Raw genomic sequence first — 20,202 nt, forward strand, 5'->3', positions numbered from 1 at the left:
TTTTAAAATTTACACAGAATGGGGGGGTAGGTCACATGGGGCCAGTAGAGAAACCAGTTTATTGAGGTCAGTGTCTGTGTCAGGTGTACTGAATGGTATTAGTGATGCCACCCAGACTGAACATTTAAAGTTGCAGATAAGTTTGTGATTTTAGGAAATTTATTGCGCAGCGATAAAAGGGTCAATGTCATCCCATTCGTTGTGATTCTGGTGTTCCAATACATTGCATTTGTCCCCAGATGACTGAAGTTTTTCTTAATGTTTTAGATAATCACTGACCTGACTTTTTTGTATCTTCTATGCTACCCTCTCAGGTGCAAGGATAGCCGAATACTCGCAGCTCTACGACCAGGTGATGTTTAAGGATACTCCTAATTCTGCCAGTCAGACATCAGCCTCCTCTCATCACTTCCATCCAGGACTTCCTTCCTCTCCGTCGATGCCAGAAACCTCCCTGGATGACGACTGGCTCCACTCCATCTACAGCAACGGGGAGCTGATGAACTTTATGTCGTCGGCCAGCGGGGGGAGAGATGCCGAAACACCCTCCGGCTCTCAGCACAGACTTACCCACACCTCCTCCATCCCTTCTCTCAAGACTACCCCTCCCACCACGAGCGCTCCAACATCGCAGCGGTGGAGCTCGTGCATTTCGGCGCCGAGCGAAGAAGAGCACGTGTACAGCTCCATAAAGAGACATCCTTCCTTTAATGCGCCCTCCTCGAAGTCCTCCCTGTCCAATCAGTCTCAATCAGCCGGCTCTCTGACAAGCCCCCAGCAAGACAAGCACCGCCAGGCTGGGCTCAATTGTAACGGAACCAATGCGGATCCCACCACCGACAGGCCTCGTGGACCAAGCCTGGTCCGTGCCGGTCGCCAGAGCAGCCTCCCAGACCAGTCCACCCTGCGACGGTCAGACCTCACCTTACACGATGGCCAGCAGGTGGTGGTCCTGAACCGGGCTTCTGCTCTGACCATCCTCAACGCCACCCAGAACTACATGGCCAACTTCAAGGACAACGAGGAGGACGACGACGACTACGTCGAGATCCGCTCGGACGACGACGGCGAGGCGGAGCGGGACCGGTCGAACCAGGGAGCCGGCAGCTCGACTAAGAGCCGCAGCGTCGTCCAGTCTCGGAGTTTGCCGTGCACGCCGGTCCACTCCTGCCACCCGCTGGGGCCCCTGGAGCGCGAGGAGCTGGAGAAGTACCTGTGGAGCGAGCCGCAGCAGAATCAACCCAAGATCGTCCAGTCTCTGCGGGAGAAGTTCCAGTGTTTGGGCTCCAGCAGCTTCGCATGAGGCTACATCTGAAACTGAAAGCCAAAAACCGCACCGCATATAGCTTCCGAAGGGGACAGTGCTGCTTCGTGTCAAATACACTACACACACTTTCGCTAGCAAAACACAATATTAGACAAAAAAATAACATCTATCAAAGCGATCATTTGATTGCAACTTTATTTTTAGCGAACTATGTTACAGATTTAACGAAACAGTATAGGTCACCTGTAATGGTCAAAACATTCACTTTTACGTCAACTTCCTTGCAAAATATCCGGAGAGCTGGGGATCCGTTCTGATTTTAAAACTTTTAAACTGCTTTACATCTGAGCCTTGTAGAAACTTTTTGTGTTGTACAGATGCGGTAGTCGGGATGTCCGTTAGCTTTGCTCCTAAGGACGTTTAACTGCGTCGTCTTCTTCAGCAGGAGACCTTCAGCACAGTAACCTCTCGTCTTCTTAATTGTGCAACCTTATAATATTGAACAGTTGTGAACAAAGTGCTTTTACAGTTCGAGGTTCGTGCAAGTCGCGATACACTGCTCAGGCTAGCTCGTCACTTTTAGCAGCTTTTAACAAGCAGGATATAAAGACAATTGTTTGGGGCTATTATAACATCCGGTAGGTTAAGGGTGCCTATACGTGGAGCTTTAGTATATTTTTTAAATAGTGAGTCAATCTTCCTCTCACTTTGGTCACCAGTAGAGGGTCATGCTTAAAGAAAATCAAGATATTCTGTAAGACATAGATAGTATATCTTCTTTTACATTTGAAAGCATCTGGGAGACGCGGTTTTTACATGCAGTGGGTGATGCAAATAGATGCTGTGTTGTTTTTTCCTTAAATCTGCGCATTTCAATTTTTGGTTTTGAGGGAGGGACCACAAGGGTAAACAGGTTTTAAAGACTCCAGTACTGTATTAGGTGTATTTTTCTTTATTATAATGCAGATGTATTTAAATGGTTTACTTTATGGGGAACCATCGCACTACTGATTTCAGATCTCCTCTCACGCCAGGAAAGTCACACTCATGATTAAAGACACTTTATGGTTCACAGTCGTTTTCTTTCTCCAGAAACTTGCATCCACAGTCCTTCGGTTTCATACAAAACCATGACAGATATTAAACATGACGCATTTGCTTGAGTGCGTCCCCGTGTTCCGATTGTGCCGTCGGTGCCGCGAGCCACAAACTGTAAATTAGAGTAAAGTATATTTATTAAAAGACAGCTGTGCTTTCATTTAGGGACTCAAAATCTGAAACAAACTGTGAATATTGTTGGAAAATTGTAGCTTTTCGTGCACTATTGAATCATAAATGACTAAAGTAAAAGCACATGGCGATAAAAGCAAAATAAAGAAAACATCAAATCCAAAATAGGAAAATGAAGTATGTTTTTTTGTTGTACATTGTTTTATTGGTCGTAACTTTTTGCACTTTTTTTTTTAATTTTGCATCTTATTTGTAAACACTTTGTAAAGATGTACATTTTAGGAGTTATTCTTGTATGCCATAGATATGCTTTATAATGCTTTGCGGTCTAAGTTAAGTATACTGTATTTTTGTAACTGGCTAGTCATCATTGCTCATCAAGACTATGTATCTGAGGTAATAAATTCAGATTATTCTCCTCCTTGTGTCTTTTTGTGATTTTTACAGAACTAAAACTGCAAGATGATAAAAGAAGTATCCAAAACCCCTAAAATGTCATTAGGGGACGTGCAGCAGATATGGCAACCCATGCACAAGTTTAACTTTCACAGCAACTGGGCAAAGAGGAAACCTTTCCTCTGTCAAGGAACATATAGGCCAGATTAAAGTTGGCCAGAGAGAACATAGAAAAAGACCAAGAATTGTGGAATATTATACTGTGGATAAATGAGTAAAAATTTCTATTGGACACCACATAAGTGGATATGCTTGGCCTAAATGCAGTATGACATTCTGAAAAAGTATGGAGGTGAAAGTCCCATCATTTGGAGATCTTTTGCAGAAGGACTTGGCCAGCTCACAATTCTTCCATATATCAGCAGGTACTTGAGAAAAAATTGCAAGACCATCTCTAAAAAATGTAAACCTGCTGCAAAAATGGCCCCTGGAACATGACAATGACCTAAAACACACCAGTAAATCCACCAACAATTAAGAATAATAATTAAGAGTCCTGGAATGGCCCAGTCAAAGCCTAAATCTAACCCCACTAAGATGTAGTCTCATCTGAAGGCTACAAGAAGCATTATCAAAGTTATTTCAGCCAGGGTATCAATTAGGCACGGGTTGCCAGCTTTCACCTCAGAATACACATTTATGTTGATGTGTTTTGTTTAAGTTATACAATTTCTTTTCATGTACATTAATTTAAATAATTTGGTTTTACAGAAATAATAATAATAAAAAAAGATTACACATCAGTGTGAAGATTTCTTCATAAAGAAATAAAAAAGTGTTGCAGGTGTCAACACATTTATACGACTAAACAACAGACAGATTCATCGAGACCATGCTGGATTTTCTTTGGATATAACAGAGGCAATTAATATACGGTTTTAATCCCAGTTTAACTTTTTTCACATTACACCTACCAATTTAAATGACTTTAACTGCACATTTTTTCCGCCAGACCAAAGCATAGTGCAAAATGGTGACTTTAAAAGAAAATCCTCTTACATGGTTCTCAAAATGTATGACAAACACAAACCCGAAATGTATGGCAAGCATTTGTATTTAGCCAATTTAATACCAAACTCGTTCATTAAATCCTGCTTGTCCTTAAGTTAGTACAACCATACGCATATACGGGATTTATTTAGATTTTATCATTGTTGGATTCTGTACAGTTTGGGACTACTTTAAACTACAGTATCAGTTGTTCAATTTTAAAATGTGTTTTTGACCATGCAATGGTAGTTTATTGATAAAAAAAAAAAAACAGATTTGGATTTTCTGTAATCTAACAAAATAGGAAATCTGACACGACAAACAATTTCAAACCAACAATTTGACCTGAAAAGTCAAAAGTGACTACAACAATCCTGCCATGCCCAGGCCTTTATCAGTCTTTTTGATGTATGTTCAGGGTTTTTTATCTGTTGTGGGAATCCATGAAGCAGTTCCTCTCTGGTTGCAAAGCCCCACGTTGCCGTCGACCCACGCTGGCTGTCTGCGCCTCCTCCTTTGCTGCACTTGTGGAAACCGGTAAATGCTTTTCAGGGGGGGACTTCTGCGCTGCGCTCTCACGTGGGACGCCCTGGAGAAACGCAGCAAGCTCTTCATAACAGAAAAGTGTTTTAGGCCTTTATTCTGGGTGGCACACAGCTCTTTGTGGATGATAATGCTGTTAAATGTAGCCTCTTGGTGAATTCAGGGAGCTTTCTGTGGCAGTAGGAAACCAAAAAAACCTCCCTTGCTGGTAAATCCCTGCTGACCCAGGTGACAACAGAGGAGAGGGCTGGTGTAAAAACTATCCCAGTAAATAATGTGGATCCGGTCGATTTGGCCATCTTCTGTCACTTGAGGAAAGTTCTGTTTTTTGTTGCAACCACCCTGTGAAACGTGCTGCTTTGGGTGGTGAATAGATCGCAACAGGTTCCTCATGATGTCCAGGAGACGTCTAACCTGATGAAGACAACCACATTTCTGCTAACTAAATGCATTCTTTGCTGGATCACTAATGTGTAGATGAGAAGAAATTGCCATAAAGCTTTTCCTGGATGTGATAGCGGAGGGAAAGAACACTTGGGAAATGGAATTTGTCCTCCCAGAGTCTGAGAAGTCCAGTAAGCCCAGCATTGCCATGTACAGCAACAAGCCCAGGTATTTCTTTATTTCTCTATTGTATAATAAGCCAACTAAAAGAATAAAAGGTAATATTTAATTTCATAGATAGAAAATCTAACCAGCCAACTAAACATCTACTGATAATTAATAAAACTTAAGCTTGTACAGTTTCCAACATACCATGGTCTGGTTGGAGTCTCCTCCTCTTCAGCAGGGAGCATCCTGGGATGTTTGATCAACCTGGAGTAAATTTTACAGCATGTTGTGTCTTTGATTGAAAGTCAAATGTGATAGACAATCCTCAGTAAAGGTCAATAAAACTTTTAAAATTTTTAGCAAATACGTATAACCATTGTAGAAGATTGTTTCTTAATGTGGGTTTTTGAAACACAAAACACATGCCTAAACGCAGAGGTGGGTAGTAACTGATTGCATTTACTCAGCTACATTTACTTGAGTAACTTCTTGAACAAAATGTACTTTTAGGAGTAGTTTTACTACACTGTACTTTTTACTTTTACTTGAGTCATATTATTACTCTAGTATCACTGCACTTACTTGAGATTTCTGGCTACTCTACCTACTGCAAGTAACTTCATGAATAAAGAACACGCTAGTTTTTTACCAAAAATGCCCCAGAGAGACAAAAACCTAGAGCTTATGGTAAAGTTAGACTTCTTACTTGTACACAAGCTTTGTTATTTTAATGTTATTTTCTATCTGCTGAGCTCATGGAGCCATTTGGAGGTCACATTAACACACAGTAAACAGTAGATATTGTCATTGGAAGTACTTTGCACTGTTCTAACACACTGTACATACATTAACTGCTGTAAGTATTGCTTTCAAGTTTAATGTTGAAATACAATGATTAAGAAAATAGTTTCTTCGGTCTGAATTTGTTGTTTTGTAATTATGTTATTATTTGTATATTTTTTCATCTGTTTCTTTAAAATACCAAAATTTGCGCATAACTTTATTTATTTTTTTTATATTATATCATCAGCTATTATGATTAGTTACTCAGTACTCAGCCTTCTTTCTGAATACTTTTTTTACTCTTACTTTCTTGACTGAGTACTTTTTTACGGAGCCCCTAAAGGGACATGGAGGGAAAAAAAACTATTGCGAGATCTCGCAATAGTTTTGCGAGATCTCGCAAAAGGTTTCCTACGTCAGCGAACCGGAAGTAAAACAAATGACCTGATCCACACTCATTACTGGTTAGTCACCACATAGTTGTTTGCCAACCGCCATTAAATAGAAAAAGAAGTTGTAAACAGACACAAAACAATGGAGGTGCAAACACGTCATCTATGGGAGAAGTTTATTGATTTCTATTTTAGTACTGGCCTGACATATAAAGACATTAAATCCGTACTTGGCTACAGACATGGACTTGACATTAGTGAGAGACATTTTAAAAGATTAAAAGAAAAAGTTTTCCTACTTCAGTGAACCGGACGTAAAACAGACACACAACAGCGGAGGTGCAAAGTAAAAAGGATAAAACCACAGACATAATATAAGAGTAGACCCCGCACTGACTGTCGCGGCGTAGGAATTACGGCCGCCATCTTGGGGCAGTCGACCTGCTACCCTAACCTGCTGATTCAAGCTGAACACACAAATGATACCTCAGCACTGGGCGGCGTATTTTTGTTTAAATCGACGGACTATTGACATCAGGGCTCGAGGGCTAACTTTTCACAAGTAAGATTAAAAGATATCGTTTATATTATAATGTTATTTTTCTAAGACAGAGAGATACAGGTCTACACGTCCAAGTTTTTGTGACTTAGTCTCTCCAAACTTGCATCTACTCCGTGAAGGCATCAGACCTTATTATTCTATATATAAATATATATATATATATATATATATATATATATATATATATATATATATATATATATGTATATATATATATATATATATATATATATATATATATGACGTAGGAAAACCTTTTGCGAGATCTCGCAATAGTTTTGCGAGATCTCGCAATAATTTTTTTTCCCTCCATGTCCCTTTAGGGGCTCCGTACTTTTTACTTTTACTTGAGTAAAAGATTTTTTGAAGTAGTGCTACTCTTACTTGAATACATTTTTTCGCTACTCTACCCACCTCTGCCTAAAGGTCCAAATTCACCAACAAAACCAAAAGGTTATGTGCAGGAATTGTTCTAGTTAACTATTACACTGAATACCCCATCCACATATTATGGTGGCAGCATCACGCTGTGGGGAGGCTTTTCTTTAGCAGGGACAGGTAAGCTCGTTCAAACTGATGGGAAGATGGATGAAGCTGTATAAAAGGTAACCCTGGAAAAAAAGGAAGATGAAAAAGACTGGACACTGGGGTGAAAGCTCATCATCCAGCAGGACAACAACTGAAAACATACAGCCAGAGGCCAGAGTAGAAAATTGATGATCCCAGATGATGATCATCTAACCTGATTGAGCTTGATCCGTTTGGAAGTGAGCATGTGCAAGTCTTTAGATATGCAGAGACATATACATATATGGGTCTGAAAACAAGTAGTCTATGAGCCACAATTTTCTGATTTTTATTTCGACAAACATTCCTTCCATTTGCCGGTATTGCAGTGCTTTATGTTTGTCTGTTTGATTTTACATTCGTAACGGGATGAATTTGTGAAAAAGTTCAAGATGTGTGGATTGCATGGGTAAAGTTTGCAAGAATCCCTCCACGCTTCCCACAGAGCGTGTCAGTAGGGGGCGCCAAATAGTCCAGTAGAAATTTGGAACCGTTAGTCATAGGCGCATATTGCGGAATTCTGGGAAATGTAGTTCACCGACGTTATCGTGCTCAATAGTTCTGCGCTTATTCCCCAAACTAACTGACCGAACCTGAACTATCGGTTAATATTGATAGGAAGGATCCGCTCCCCAGCGAAAGACCATCGCGTTCCGCGACCAGCAACTTTTTAGACCAATTTTATTCTCGAACCTTCTAGCCGGTAATCGTTTACCCACAAAGCACCGCGGCACTTCCTTTCTTCTCGGTGGTGCAGCGGTCCAAAATGTCGATGTTAGATGGTCCGTTAAATGTGCTCGGCCAGAGAACTACTGGCGAGTCTGTTCGCACTCAGAATGGTAGGTTGTTCCGCACATTAGCTCGGTGCTTTGGTAAAACCCCGTGGATGTAGCGCGAGGCGCCGGAGTGTGAACTCTGCTGCGGTGCCCAATCCACGTGCGGCTAATGCTAATGCTAACTAACTAGTGCTAACTTAAATGCGTTGCTGCGTCCGGTTTCTCAAAACTGTGTCTTTTCTATTGACTAATAGCCGTGTGATATTATCGGGCCTAACTGCATATGTGTAACCCCGTTTTAGTACCTTCCATTCACTGTCTAATGAATGGAGGGCTATGCTAATGGGGTAAAGTAACACTGTCATGGTCTGAAGGTGTGGCTAGCTGCTTGTGCACCCCACTGAATAAACTGACAGGACAATTGAATCATAACGTTACTTTACACGGAACTCAGTTATGTGAATAGTTTTGATTTGTTCAAAGAAGCATCCATGATTGCAGACTGTTTTTTTTTTTTTTTTTTTTAACAGTCATGGCTGCATCATCCATCGCCAACATCGTCAAGAGCTCCCTGGGACCGGTGGGCCTCGACAAGATGTTGGTGGACGACATAGGGGTCAGTGTCATTTTTATTTAATGATCGTGTCCACGCAGCATTATGTGTTGGTTGCTCATCCGTCTTGCCCTGGTCATCCTAACAGGACGTCACCATCACCAACGACGGGGCCACCATCCTGAAGCTGCTGGAGGTGGAGCATCCTGCCGCCAAGGTCCTGTGTGAACTGGCTGAGCTGCAGGACAAGGAGGTCGGAGATGGGACCACCTCTGTGGTGAGTGTTAGCCCTCAGCAGTTTTAAATCTTGTTAGGCAATTTCCTGAATTGAGACGCCTTGTGAAACATAACTCTGTGAAGTCCGATTGTATTTGTCTGGAAGGTTGGGTTCAACTTGGTGCAGAGCAATATGCATTTAAAGAACCCCCTGCCAAACAAAATACCTGAAATTAAGCACCAAGATTAATATTCATCAGAAAATAACGAGGAACATGTTTCCAGGAAGTCCATTGCAGAGGTGGGGTCATAATGGGATTTGGAGGTTAACTGTGCATTTTAGCACTTTATTTTCACCACTTTTATCTTAAAAATGTGGGTGCAGAAAGGGAAAGTTGAGGCTTAAAATTAAAGTTGTTCCAAATAAAATTTCTCTTTTTGTGTTTCTGTGATTAAGGTCATTCTCGCTGCTGAGCTGCTCAAAAGTGCAGATGAGCTGGTGAAGCAGAGGATTCACCCCACGTCTGTCATCAGCGGATATCGCTTGGCTTGCAAGTAAGGCAAGGACACTAAAGACGCGTTGAAAGCAGATTGGTGTCGTCTTAAAAAAAATAAAATAAATGCTTTTTGTTCCTCCAGGGAGGCGGTGCGTTACATAAATGAGAATCTGACCATTGGGACAGATGAGCTGGGAAGAGAATGTCTGATCAATGCAGCCAAGACCTCCATGTCTTCCAAAATCATCGGAGTGTATCCTAAATATTGCTCCAAATTTAGCAGCATATTATTTTTTAAAAAATGACGTTGTGATGGTGTTTTGAATTTTGTGTGAATGTAGCAAGCGGTTCAGTTTCGTCTATGTGCCTTGACTGTGAGCCCCACAGCGATTCAGACTTCTTCGCCAACATCGTGGTGGACGCCGCCATGGCTGTGAAGTTTGTCGACAACAAAGGCGTGGCCAAATACTCCATCAACTCTGTGAATGTGTTGAAAGCTCACGGCCGCAGCCAGAAAGAGAGTTTCCTGGTCAATGGCTACGCGCTGAACTGTACGGTCGGGTCGCAAGGTACGCGCGTTACTCACTTATCTAGAATAGATGCTTTCGTATTGGCGTTTCATTCAAACTCCCATTTCTTTTTGCTGCTCCGTCTTTGTTGGTGACGTGTGCAGTGATACGCGTGGGAGACAGTAGATTGGTTTTAAAAGGAGCAAAGTCACAGTGGGATGTCAGCTGTGATGCTTCTTTGAGCCAGACAGTCGCCATAAACCAGAAACATGTTCCCACTTTTTAATTCGCCTCCGTTCCTCCCGTTGAATGCGCGTTTTACTCTTCCCGCAGAAATGGTGAAGCGTGTCGTAAACGCTAAGATAGCCTGCCTGGACTTCAGCCTGCAGAAGACCAAGATGAAGATGGGGGTCCAGGTCATCATCAACGACCCGGAGAAACTCGACCAGATCAGACAGCGGTAAGTCGTGGCTCGCTCCTCCTTTCTTCAGCGTTAGGTGTAAATCCCATTTTAATTTTGCTGTGGTACCAGTCCAGTGGTTCACACAGTGATACGCGTGGGAGAAAACATAATCAGCCACAAGTCAAGGTGGCAGCTTCTCCCTAAGCTGCAGGACCACTACTCTGAGCTGGACATGGTTACATCTTACTGCATTCCTGTTTCCACACTGCCTTAAACCTCCTGTGGTAATATGTGGATGCTAATCTTTTTAAATATTGTATTAAATGTTTTATTTTTTATTTTTTTTGGTTGCTCTAGGGAATCTGACATCACCAAAGAGAGGATCCAGAAAATTTTGGCAGCGGGAGCAAATGTGGTGCTGACCACCGGTGGCATTGATGACATGTGTCTGAAGTACTTTATAGATAGCGGAGCCATGGCAGTGAGACGGGTTCTCAAGAGGGACCTTAAACGCATCGCAAAGGCAACAGGAGGTAGGAAGGGAGCGTGTACTGTATGATATAATTGTACTGCACAACTATAGTAAAGAATCTTAGTGGTTGTGTATATCTAATTATTTACTTTAAATAAGAAAATTTGCATTTAATTTGACCTTTTTTTTTTTTTTTGGATTCTTAGCCACTGTCTGCCCGTCCCTGTCCAATCTGGAAGGAGAAGAAACGTTTGAAGCAACCATGCTCGGTCAGGCTGAGGAGGTTGTGCAGGATAGAATCTGTGATGACGAGCTCATTCTCATCAAGAAGTAAGATCTGTTAAAATGGAAAAATGCCCTTTTATCTTCATCCAAGGCTTTTTTTTTTCTTTCTTTCTTTCTTTTTACACTTGTGCTGCATTCTTTGACAACTTGATACACATTAAGTGTCAGTCATCTGCTTTATGGAGGAAATAATGATTTCAGCAGGGAAGGCACAGATTCCCATTTTAGTAATTATGCTGTTTTCATTCCTTCAGTACAAAAGCACGCTCATCAGCCTCCATCATCCTGCGTGGAGCCAACGACTTCATGTGCGACGAGATGGAGCGCTCGCTGCACGACGCTCTCTGCGTGGTGAAGAGGGTCCTGGAGTCCAAGTCCGTTGTGCCAGGAGGAGGCGCTGTTGAGGCCGCTCTGTCGATTTACCTGGAAAACTACGCTACCAGCATGGTGGGTTAATAAACCTCAGGGCTTCCTTTAGAGACTGTAAACCAAGGTTAATGTTTCAAACATCCATTATTTGCTTTCCTCAGGGTTCCAGAGAGCAGCTCGCCATTGCTGAGTTTGCCAGGTCTCTCCTCGTCATACCCAAGACTCTGGCTGTGAACGCAGCGCAGGACTCCACCGACCTGGTGGCCAAACTGAGGGCTTTCCATAATGAGGCTCAGGTCAACCCCGAGCGCAAGAATCTCAAATGGTGAGTTAAGACGGGTCGCTGAACTGAATTGGCTGAGGATGTCCGGTCATCTCACATTCTGGATAAGTGTGGAACTTTTTCCTTTCTTTTTTTTGCTAGACTGAATATGTTAGACTTTATTTCCTATCAAATTGTCTAAAAGTTGCCCATCATCCCTCTATAAGTCTATCTAGCTCTAATTTAGTCTGCAGGATCTGCAAAATCCATATTTAATGTGGGACCACTGTACAAATTACAAAATTTTATATTTATACTTAAAAAAACTACTAAACACTGGAAGTTAAGTCTGGAAAATTAAAGAAATTGGACTTTAAAGGTATGAATATATGCTCATAAATATAGCTGCACGTCGCTGCGGCCATCAAAATAGAGCAACAGCATGGAAGCATAATCTGGGAGGGTGTTATTTTTCTAAAGTTATACTTGCAAATTCTTCATTACTAACTTTCTTTACTCTTGATGTTTACGAATTTATTTATTTTTTTGTGTGGCTAAGATGCTAAAACTTACCAAAAAGTTGGGAGGAGGTGGAATCATAATAGTCAGGAAAGGGTGGATTAATTATGAGCAATATTTTCATTGTAATATCAAATATTCAGTTTTTCTAATATTGAGCAGCTTTGCTTATGAAAAAAAAAAATCAAAGCTCAAGCTTCTGTACAATACATTTTTCTATTGAAGTTTAATGTTGGATTAACTTCTCTTTTTGTTCCGTAGGATCGGTCTGGACTTGGTGAACGGAAAACCCAGAGACAACCGTCAGGCTGGAGTGTATGAACCCACCATGGTCAAGACGAAAAGCCTGAAGTTCGCCACCGAGGCTGCCATCACCATCCTCCGTATCGACGACCTCATTAAACTCTTCCCAGAGCCCAAAGAGGGTGGGAGGTCCTACAGAGATGCTGTAGAATCCGGATCTCTGGAGGGTTGAACTGTTCGCTGGTGCCTGTAGGTTCAACATCTGTATTTATAAGTTACTGAGCTTGCTGGCTAGCGTAGGCCATGCACTCTGCATCTCTACATTTCTCCCACTCCCATCGTCCTTGGAGTTCATTCTTCCAAAGGAACTGTTAGTGACTGTTTTGTTTTTGGACACACAAATAAAGCTTCAGTGGTTGTAAATGACTTGTTTATTCATTATTAACGACACCTAACGGGCTGGATCACAGTAAAACATTAAAAGTCTACAGGAAGCACAAGATGAGAGCTGATTATGGCACTGATGTGATTTACGCTTTGCACAACTTTAAAGAAAGATGTTTTCATCCCACAAGCAGATATTGGAATGTTACATTTAAACATGTCTAATAAATGCTTAAAGCACGGCGAAAAATTTAAACATTTCAACTGAACTGTTCAGTGATTGAAAGCTCTACACCAAGTGACAAAACGAGCTCCAGTTAGTGTGGAAATCCAGTTTTTCTGTAGCTTAAATGAAGCTGATTTGTCTTGGCAGCGACTTGTCTGCGTAAAGTTTAAATGTTACCAGTTTAGATAGACTAAATATGTTAAGCTCTTTAAATTCACAGTGATAATGGCTTTTTTATGGGGTGGTTAAGACCACAGCCTTAAATTTATACTGCAGTGCAGCATATTTTACATGATGCCACCCAAATGTAAACAGATTTCATAATCCCTTATTAGCAAAAATAAATGTAATTATTAAGCAGCATGAGGTAGGTATGTCACACCCTCTCCACACACATGGCGATACCCATCCCTCCTCCAATGCAGAGGGACGCCACGCCCTTTCTTCCTCCTGTCCTGTTCAGTGCATGCAGCAGTGTCACCAGGACTCTGCAGCCCGACATGCCAATGGGATGACCCAGAGAAATGGCCCCACCGCTCACGTTCACCTGAGGAACAAGAATAAAAAGTGTGGTGTCAGCACCGGATGTGGGTTTTGGTGCATCACTATTAAACCTGGTAGAGAAACCAGATGCTGTTTATGGTTGTTGAGAATAAGCACTGCACTGTTCGTGTCTGCTCCTATCGCTTAATACCACATTAATCCGTTCTATTTTCTAGGCCAGGGCTTCTCACACTAACCCACCTACAAAACGAGAATCGTGACTGAAAAATTTTAAAATAGGCTACAAGAATTTCCGCTAAATCCACTAAACTGGTAAAAAACACAAAACAATGTAATTTGTGCTTCTTAAAATATTTATAGCTTAGCTATGTTATATCAATATAATTTTTTGCATGCAGTTCATTTCCTGAGATTTTCAAAACTTGAAACTTCTTGAAAACTAACATTTATCCCACAGAAATACTGATAGACCTGGTCGGTGAGTTTTAGTGTTTTAGCCAAGTTGTGTGTATTTCTCCCACCCAGACTTACATAAATCTGTTACAGATGAGCTGCAGTTTAAATGTGTTATGTACCTGTGACTGGTAGCATGAGCCAGCGGTTAAATAAACCCACAAAAAATTACCGATCTTATCAGTAACAACAGCTGCATTTTCCTTTTGGGAGGCCGCTGGACTAGAGGTAAACAGGTTGTGTTTCACATGGCTGTCCAAAGTGCGTTATCAAAGGTCGGCCTCCTGCATGTTTAGGTGTCTTCTGCTCCAATACAGGTGATTTAAACGGCTTGATTAGCTCCTTAGCATGTTATCAAATTCTCCATCTCCCCCACCCCAAAAAAAAAAATCTGAATTCAGTCGAGAGTAGCTCTTTAGCAGCTGGTACAGGTCTTGTCAGAAGGTATACAACCTTTGCTTCTTAGTAAATTTAGACGAAGTGCTGCTAATTTAATTTAATTTAGGTTTTCTGTGCATCCTTATAAAGCAACAGGAAAGGGTTGTAAAGATTGCTGGTGATGACACATTTAAACTCATGAACCCATACAAATCGATCTTCACGTAACTGAGTTTGCTGCCACGTTTCTCCATTATTCCCGCGTGTCGACACATTGGGCGGTATTATGAAATTTATTCTGAATGCTGATACAAGGGATCCATTCAAAATTAAGTCAAATGTTCTAAATAACAAGCATCAAACTTTGGCGACATAAATCTTTATAGACTGTTACCTTGTCTTCGTTTAGGCCGAGCTCCTTAATCACAGCAAGGGACTGTGCAGCGAACGCTTCGTTGATCTCAAATAAATCTACCTGATCCAGCTGCCAGCCTGCTTTCTCCACCTAAAAGGAGAGTAACATATTAGAAAACCGAGGTTGGATACAAATAAAAAAAAAAAGATAAAAACCCATCTTTTCAATAAGATACATTTCATGTTCTGCTGATATCTCACCGCTTTCCTGATAGCTGGTATTGGCCCGGTTCCCATGACAGAAGGGTCAAGGCCTACCTGAGCCCACGACACAATCTTAGCCATGGGTTTTACGCCCCGTCTCGCAGCCTCTGATTGGCTCATTAAAACAGTAGCTGCTGCCCCATCGTTTATGCCTGTAAAATAAAAAAAATAGTATTGAAACAGCTTTATGTTGTACAAAGACCCACCCTGGGTTTCATTTATGGTTCACGAGTAACTGTGGAACCTGAAGCGTTTCCGGCGGTGACGGTGCCACTGTCGTCCTTGATGAAGCACGGTCTGAGTTTGGACATGGTGGCGACGCTGCTTCCATGCCGGGGAAACTCGTCCACCTTCACCTCGACGGGACCTGAAGGAGGCGGCAGGCGTTTGACGTTTGAAGACAGCGCGGGCAAAGTTATCACCAGGCAGCCGAAGAAGTCCTTTACCTTTTCTGGACGGCACGGTGATGGGGACAATCTCCTGATCAAAATGTCCTGCTTTCTGCGCCGCCTCCGTTTTGTTTTGGGAATTGACAGCGAAGAGGTCCTGCTGCTCTCGGCTGATCCCCCACTGCTTTGCGACGTTCTCGGCTGAAAAGAGGTCGACGGCAAACGGTCATCAAATGACACCGGAGCGCAGAAAACGGGCCGAGTTGCTGTTAAACTGGCGCGTAGACGGAGACCTGTGATTCCCATGTGGTAGCTGTGGAAGGCGTCCGTCAGGCCGTCCGCAACCATGGAGTCCTGCAGCGAGGCGTCGCCCATCTTCACTCCTGCTCTCATTTGCAGAGTGTGAGGGGCCTGAGTGTGGACAAAAGAAGCCTTTTTTTTTTTTTTTTAAATGCACGGCCTTGTAAAAGTGTTTGAACCTCTTCAACTTTTTCAGTTTTTTTTCACGCAGCGCTGTCAAATGTAAATTTCGTTCTGTATGCACACTGTACATACAGAATGACAATAAAGTTGTCTAAGTCTAAGTAAGTCTAAATGTATTTTGCTGTGACAGGCTGACACAGAGAGGTGTGTAAAGGCGAAACAGGATGTAAAATTAGACAAAATTTTTTAAAGAAATCTGGAAAGACTGGCACATTTCTAGTCAAACCCCTTTACTTTTATACCCTTATATAAAATAAAATGCAACCATTTTCGTAATGAAGTACAAATAGGTTATAAAGCAATATCCCTAGCTTTGAACATTTCACAAAACACGGTTCAGTCATTTTTTCAGAAAAAAGGAGGGAGAATCTAGACAGGACAACTAATAGTTATGAATTCCATGAATTTTAATCTTTTATGGAAGAGCGATGAGAAGAAACCTATTGCTAGAAGAAAGCCCTAAGAAGCACTATTTGCCACAAGCCATCTGGAGGACACACTAAAGATGTGGTAGATGGTACTTTAGTAAGATAAGAACTAAGTAGAGCTTTTTCAGGCCCGTGAAAAAGGCTGCGTGACGGAAAACTACCCTAAACAAAAGGCTTCAACTGACTTAAAACTGCAGAATTTCACCTTCAAGCAGGACAATGATCTCAAACATACAGCCTAAGCCACAGTGGAACGGTTTAGCCCAGTCCAAAATCCAATAGAAAATCAGAATCTGCAACAAGATTTGAAGACTCGGCAATACTTACCAAAAAAATGCTGTTCACAGACCCTCTCCATCCAACTTCCCTAAGCTTGAGTTTTTTTTTTTGTTTTTTTTGCAAAAATCTCTGCCTCTAGATATTGAAAAACCAGTAAAAACCACTGAGCTATATAATACACTGGAGTGCTAATCGCCCGCTGTTTGAACGAGTCGCTTTGAAGCCACCAGCCGCCATATTGGTACTCCCTATTTTCCCCCAGTAACTAGGGAATATGTGCGCTACAGCATCGAATTACGAGGATTTTCTCATGTTCAGGGGGGGCTTAAGACTTTTAAAATGTCAAATGCCATATACTTTTATGTTATGTTCTAAAACTATCAAGTACTGAGAAAGTCATGTGCTGAAATATTTTGCATTTTATTCATTTAAATATATATATTTAACATTTATAAATATATAAATAACAATATACAAAAACCTATATTTACATATGTGTATACATATATATACATATATACATATATATATATATATATATATATATATACACACATATATAGTATGTGTATATATATATACATATATACACATACTATATATGTGTATATATGTGTATATATGTGTATATATATATATATATATATATATATATATATATATATATATTTATATTGAATAACATGTAAAATATTTCAGCACATAATTTCCTAGTAGTTGATAGTGTTAATACATCCACTGTAACATTTTCACACAGCCAGAAAACTGCTTGCTGTTGCAAAGTATTGATGGAGGGGGGCTGAATACAAAATCTGAAACAAGTGGCTTACACACATTTCAGATTAGATATATATTTTTATGTATTTTTTCCCTTCACAATTATGTGCCACTTTGCGTGCGTCTATCCCTTAAACCTCCAATACACTCACTAAGGTTTGTGGTTGTAATGTGACAAAATCTGAAAAAGTTTAAGGCGCATGAATACTTCGCTGGGTACTGTATATTCATATCCTTCTACAGTGATTTTCTCAATACTAACCCTGCTCATGCTCTCCATGCCGCCCGCTACTACCACGGTGGACTCCCCAGCCTGGATGGACTGAGCTCCCAGACACACGGCTTTGAGGCCAGAGCCGCACACCATCTGGCAGCTCCACGCAGGGACAGGGTACGGGATGCCGGCCGCGACGCTGGCCTGACGTGCCGGGTTCTGCCCTTGACCTGACACAGAGTTTTAGAAGATTTATGCTCATGTAGGAAGGAATGCTGCAAGACGGGTTGGATACCGTGGAAAAGATGAGCCAAGAATCTCTTGAAAATGTTGGCCAAACCTTTCTTTACCTGCAGTGAGGACATGTCCGAGGATAACCTCTGAGACCTGTTCTGGTTTCACCTCGGCGCGCTTCAGAACATCTTTTATCACTGGCGAGCACAGGTCACGCAGAGTCAGGGTGGACAGGGCGCCGCTCAAGCAGCCTGTATACAAAATGACAAGTTATTATTACAATGTTAACAGGTGGGGTGTCTGAATCTATTTTCAGCCTTTTCAGACTACTATATATATATATTGTATCAAACTCTTGGATAGAAAATGTTCCCCCGAAGTTGTTACTGCGTTGCTGTTTCTGATAATGGGTTCATGTTGTGCCCGTTTAGATCGTCAATAAATGTGGCGCGTGCAAAAAGATGCTCATCACGCTCTGAAGAATCTTGACTTTTTAAAACAGTTATATTGGAGCTCTAAAGAGATATTTTTATTTATCTACAGACTCTGAACACCTAAAACTCAGTGAAATCTCAGAATACAGTTTAATTATATACATGAGTATTATCTGATTTACAGCACTTAAAAAAAAAATCCCAAAACTTTGAATTAAACACATTTAAACCCCTAAATGTAATTATTACCTGTTCTGACCTAAAATGCCTAAGGCACTGAAGCCATAGATAACATTTTTGTACATTTCAATTCCATAGTTATTAAAAGGGACGCTGATATATACTGAAACCAAGCTTTTTCAATCATGTCAAGTAAGAGGAATTTGCTGATATAAAAGAAAAGCACTGTATGATTAATGAAACAGTGGTTATTTAAACTACTATGGTCGATTAATACAGGCATTTACTTTTATATGAAAGAATTGCTCTGAACAGAAATGTTCAAACGACCTTTACTTTAGTATGTTTTGCTTTGATTTGATTCTCAGTAAATGTTTCAGACAGGAAGATTATTGGTGGTGCCCTGCCTCCAAGCTCCATTTCTCGTGTAAATAATTGTTGGATTTCTTAGTAAATAATTGCCCGATGAAAGTTTTAAGGTTTATAAAACATATTTGCACAAAAAAACTGGAATGCTTTTTTTCCTGGTATGAGTTGCTTGAAGACAGACGAGGTCTACTGTGGTCTCGGCCTCTTTAGACCGATTTGTTAGTTTCAGTCTCCACCGACTAATGTGGATTTATCCTAAGGACTCAAAGATTGTCATCTATAAGCTGCTTATACCCCTTTAACAGAACCTCGTCAAAAATCCTCAAAATATAATGTCCCTAAATGGTAATTATTCTAATTTCAAAGGTTTTTGTCGTAATTTTTATTCTAGGTTACTTTTACTTATCAATAAGGAGCTAAAATACTTTAAATTGGGGAAAAAATAAATAAATTACAGATCTGAGAAAACGCCACACTAGACGTCGTCTCACGTCGTTTTGATAGCCAATAGTAGCAAACTCGTGTTCCACGGCACTACACCTACCAGCCAATCAAACAGCTAAAGAATGCTTCGAGCTGGGAGCCAACCAATCAAAGCTCACCAGGAACCCTGCGCGTCTAAGTGGAGGACAAAACCACTTTTCTTAATTAAAAACGTCAACAAGGTATAACTTTATTCATATTGTACTCGGCAATGTGGATATAATAAAAACGAAAAATCAACATAAATTTGTCAACTACCTACACGGAAAATTACACAGTTACAAGCCAAAATGTAACAAATGCATAGTAATAATGTATGAAATGTCTGTTTTAATAAATGGTTCTGGTACTTTGAAGATGTCTGGCTTTACCTATTGGAGTCCGGGCGGCAGAAACGATAACAACAGGTTCGCTGTTCATCCTGAGACGTCGCTTTGAAGAGAGATCTTGGCTTTTCCTGCTTGTCCACTGACATATACAGCTCTGTTGACACTGCGCGGACGTTTAAATGGGAGGCGTCCACATGGAACCCATGGGGACAACAGCGCCACCGTGTGTTTAGGAGGACGAACATTTCCACCAAAAAAGGTTTCCATGAGGAAGATTATGGAGGCCCAAAGTATTTACAATTAAAGCAAAGACAATTATCACTTAAATGTGTCCTGGACTGATTAAAATTCAAGTTAAAATTCAATTTAAAAACAAAGAATTGAGTCGGTAATAAAAATATTTAATTGAATATATATACTTTTAAATCTATGGTTGTATTTATTAAATCGGCTTCCAATTTCCCTGGGTAACAAAATATTTTACAGGCATTTTGGCAAACACCTTTTCCTAATTTGGCTTATAATTGATTATATTCCTAATTATACTAAATTTTATCAGAAATCCTTAACTTCAACCATTCTTTTAATGCTGAA

At 40.8% G+C, this 20,202-nt stretch overlaps 3 protein-coding genes and 1 non-coding gene across 5 annotated transcripts in view; 3 read left to right on the plus strand and 1 right to left on the minus strand.

Annotated features, from left to right (window-relative positions):
• The window catches only part of LOC105929541 (pleckstrin homology domain-containing family G member 1), a 54,109-nt gene extending 51,194 nt beyond the window's left edge, over positions 1–2,915 (plus strand). For both annotated transcript variants that reach the window (XM_021318880.2, XM_012867377.3), the window contains exon 17: positions 315–2,915. In XM_021318880.2, the coding sequence (XP_021174555.2) occupies positions 315–1,303 (989 nt within the window). In that variant the 3' untranslated portion in view covers positions 1,304–2,915. The remainder of the gene's footprint in view (positions 1–314) is intronic.
• Positions 2,916–8,043: 5,128 nt separating this feature from the next.
• On the plus strand, positions 8,044–12,869 carry tcp1 (t-complex 1). The gene is made up of 12 exons (XM_012867341.3): positions 8,044–8,181; positions 8,649–8,734; positions 8,820–8,948; positions 9,345–9,442; positions 9,527–9,637; positions 9,772–9,953; positions 10,227–10,353; positions 10,654–10,829; positions 10,975–11,098; positions 11,308–11,500; positions 11,584–11,747; positions 12,465–12,869. The coding sequence occupies exons 1-12, from the start codon at positions 8,109–8,111 to the stop codon at positions 12,676–12,678; spliced, it is 1,677 nt and encodes a 558-aa protein (XP_012722795.1). The 5' UTR covers positions 8,044–8,108; the 3' UTR covers positions 12,679–12,869.
• LOC118566254 lies at positions 8,408–8,545 on the plus strand. The gene has a single exon (XR_004932898.1). It is a non-coding gene; the product is annotated as a small nucleolar RNA SNORA29 (small nucleolar RNA).
• On the minus strand, positions 12,863–19,699 carry acat2 (acetyl-CoA acetyltransferase 2). The gene is made up of 9 exons (XM_012867342.3): positions 19,651–19,699; positions 17,930–18,064; positions 17,628–17,809; positions 15,692–15,809; positions 15,456–15,599; positions 15,254–15,376; positions 15,007–15,161; positions 14,786–14,896; positions 12,863–13,603 (listed from the first exon to the last, which is right to left on the minus strand). The coding sequence occupies exons 1-9, from the start codon at positions 19,697–19,699 to the stop codon at positions 13,433–13,435; spliced, it is 1,188 nt and encodes a 395-aa protein (XP_012722796.2). The 3' UTR covers positions 12,863–13,432.
• Positions 19,700–20,202: the final 503 nt, after the last annotated feature.

Source organism: Fundulus heteroclitus, chromosome 15, assembly GCF_011125445.2.
Source record: "Fundulus heteroclitus isolate FHET01 chromosome 15, MU-UCD_Fhet_4.1, whole genome shotgun sequence".
In the NCBI taxonomy this organism is placed as follows: domain Eukaryota; kingdom Metazoa; phylum Chordata; class Actinopteri; order Cyprinodontiformes; family Fundulidae; genus Fundulus; species Fundulus heteroclitus.

What these genes read in the sequence shown, in the direction of transcription:
- tcp1 (XM_012867341.3), top strand. Translation starts at nt 8,109, where the DNA reads ATGTCGATGTTAGATGGTCCGTTAAATGTGCTCGGCCAGAGAACTACT. An exon ending in TCTTCCAAAATCATCGGAGT is followed by an intron (nt 9,638 to 9,771) that starts GTATCCTAAATA and finishes TGAGCCCCACAG; the next exon opens with CGATTCAGACTTCTTCGCCA. An exon ending in GAGCTCATTCTCATCAAGAA is followed by an intron (nt 11,099 to 11,307) that starts GTAAGATCTGTT and finishes TCATTCCTTCAG; the next exon opens with TACAAAAGCACGCTCATCAG.
- acat2 (XM_012867342.3), bottom strand. Translation starts at nt 19,699, where the DNA reads ATGAACAGCGAACCTGTTGTTATCGTTTCTGCCGCCCGGACTCCAATA. An exon ending in CACCGTGCCGTCCAGAAAAG is followed by an intron (nt 15,377 to 15,455) that starts GTAAAGGACTTC and finishes CGCCTCCTTCAG; the next exon opens with GTCCCGTCGAGGTGAAGGTG. An exon ending in CACCGCCGGAAACGCTTCAG is followed by an intron (nt 15,162 to 15,253) that starts GTTCCACAGTTA and finishes TTTATTTTACAG; the next exon opens with GCATAAACGATGGGGCAGCA.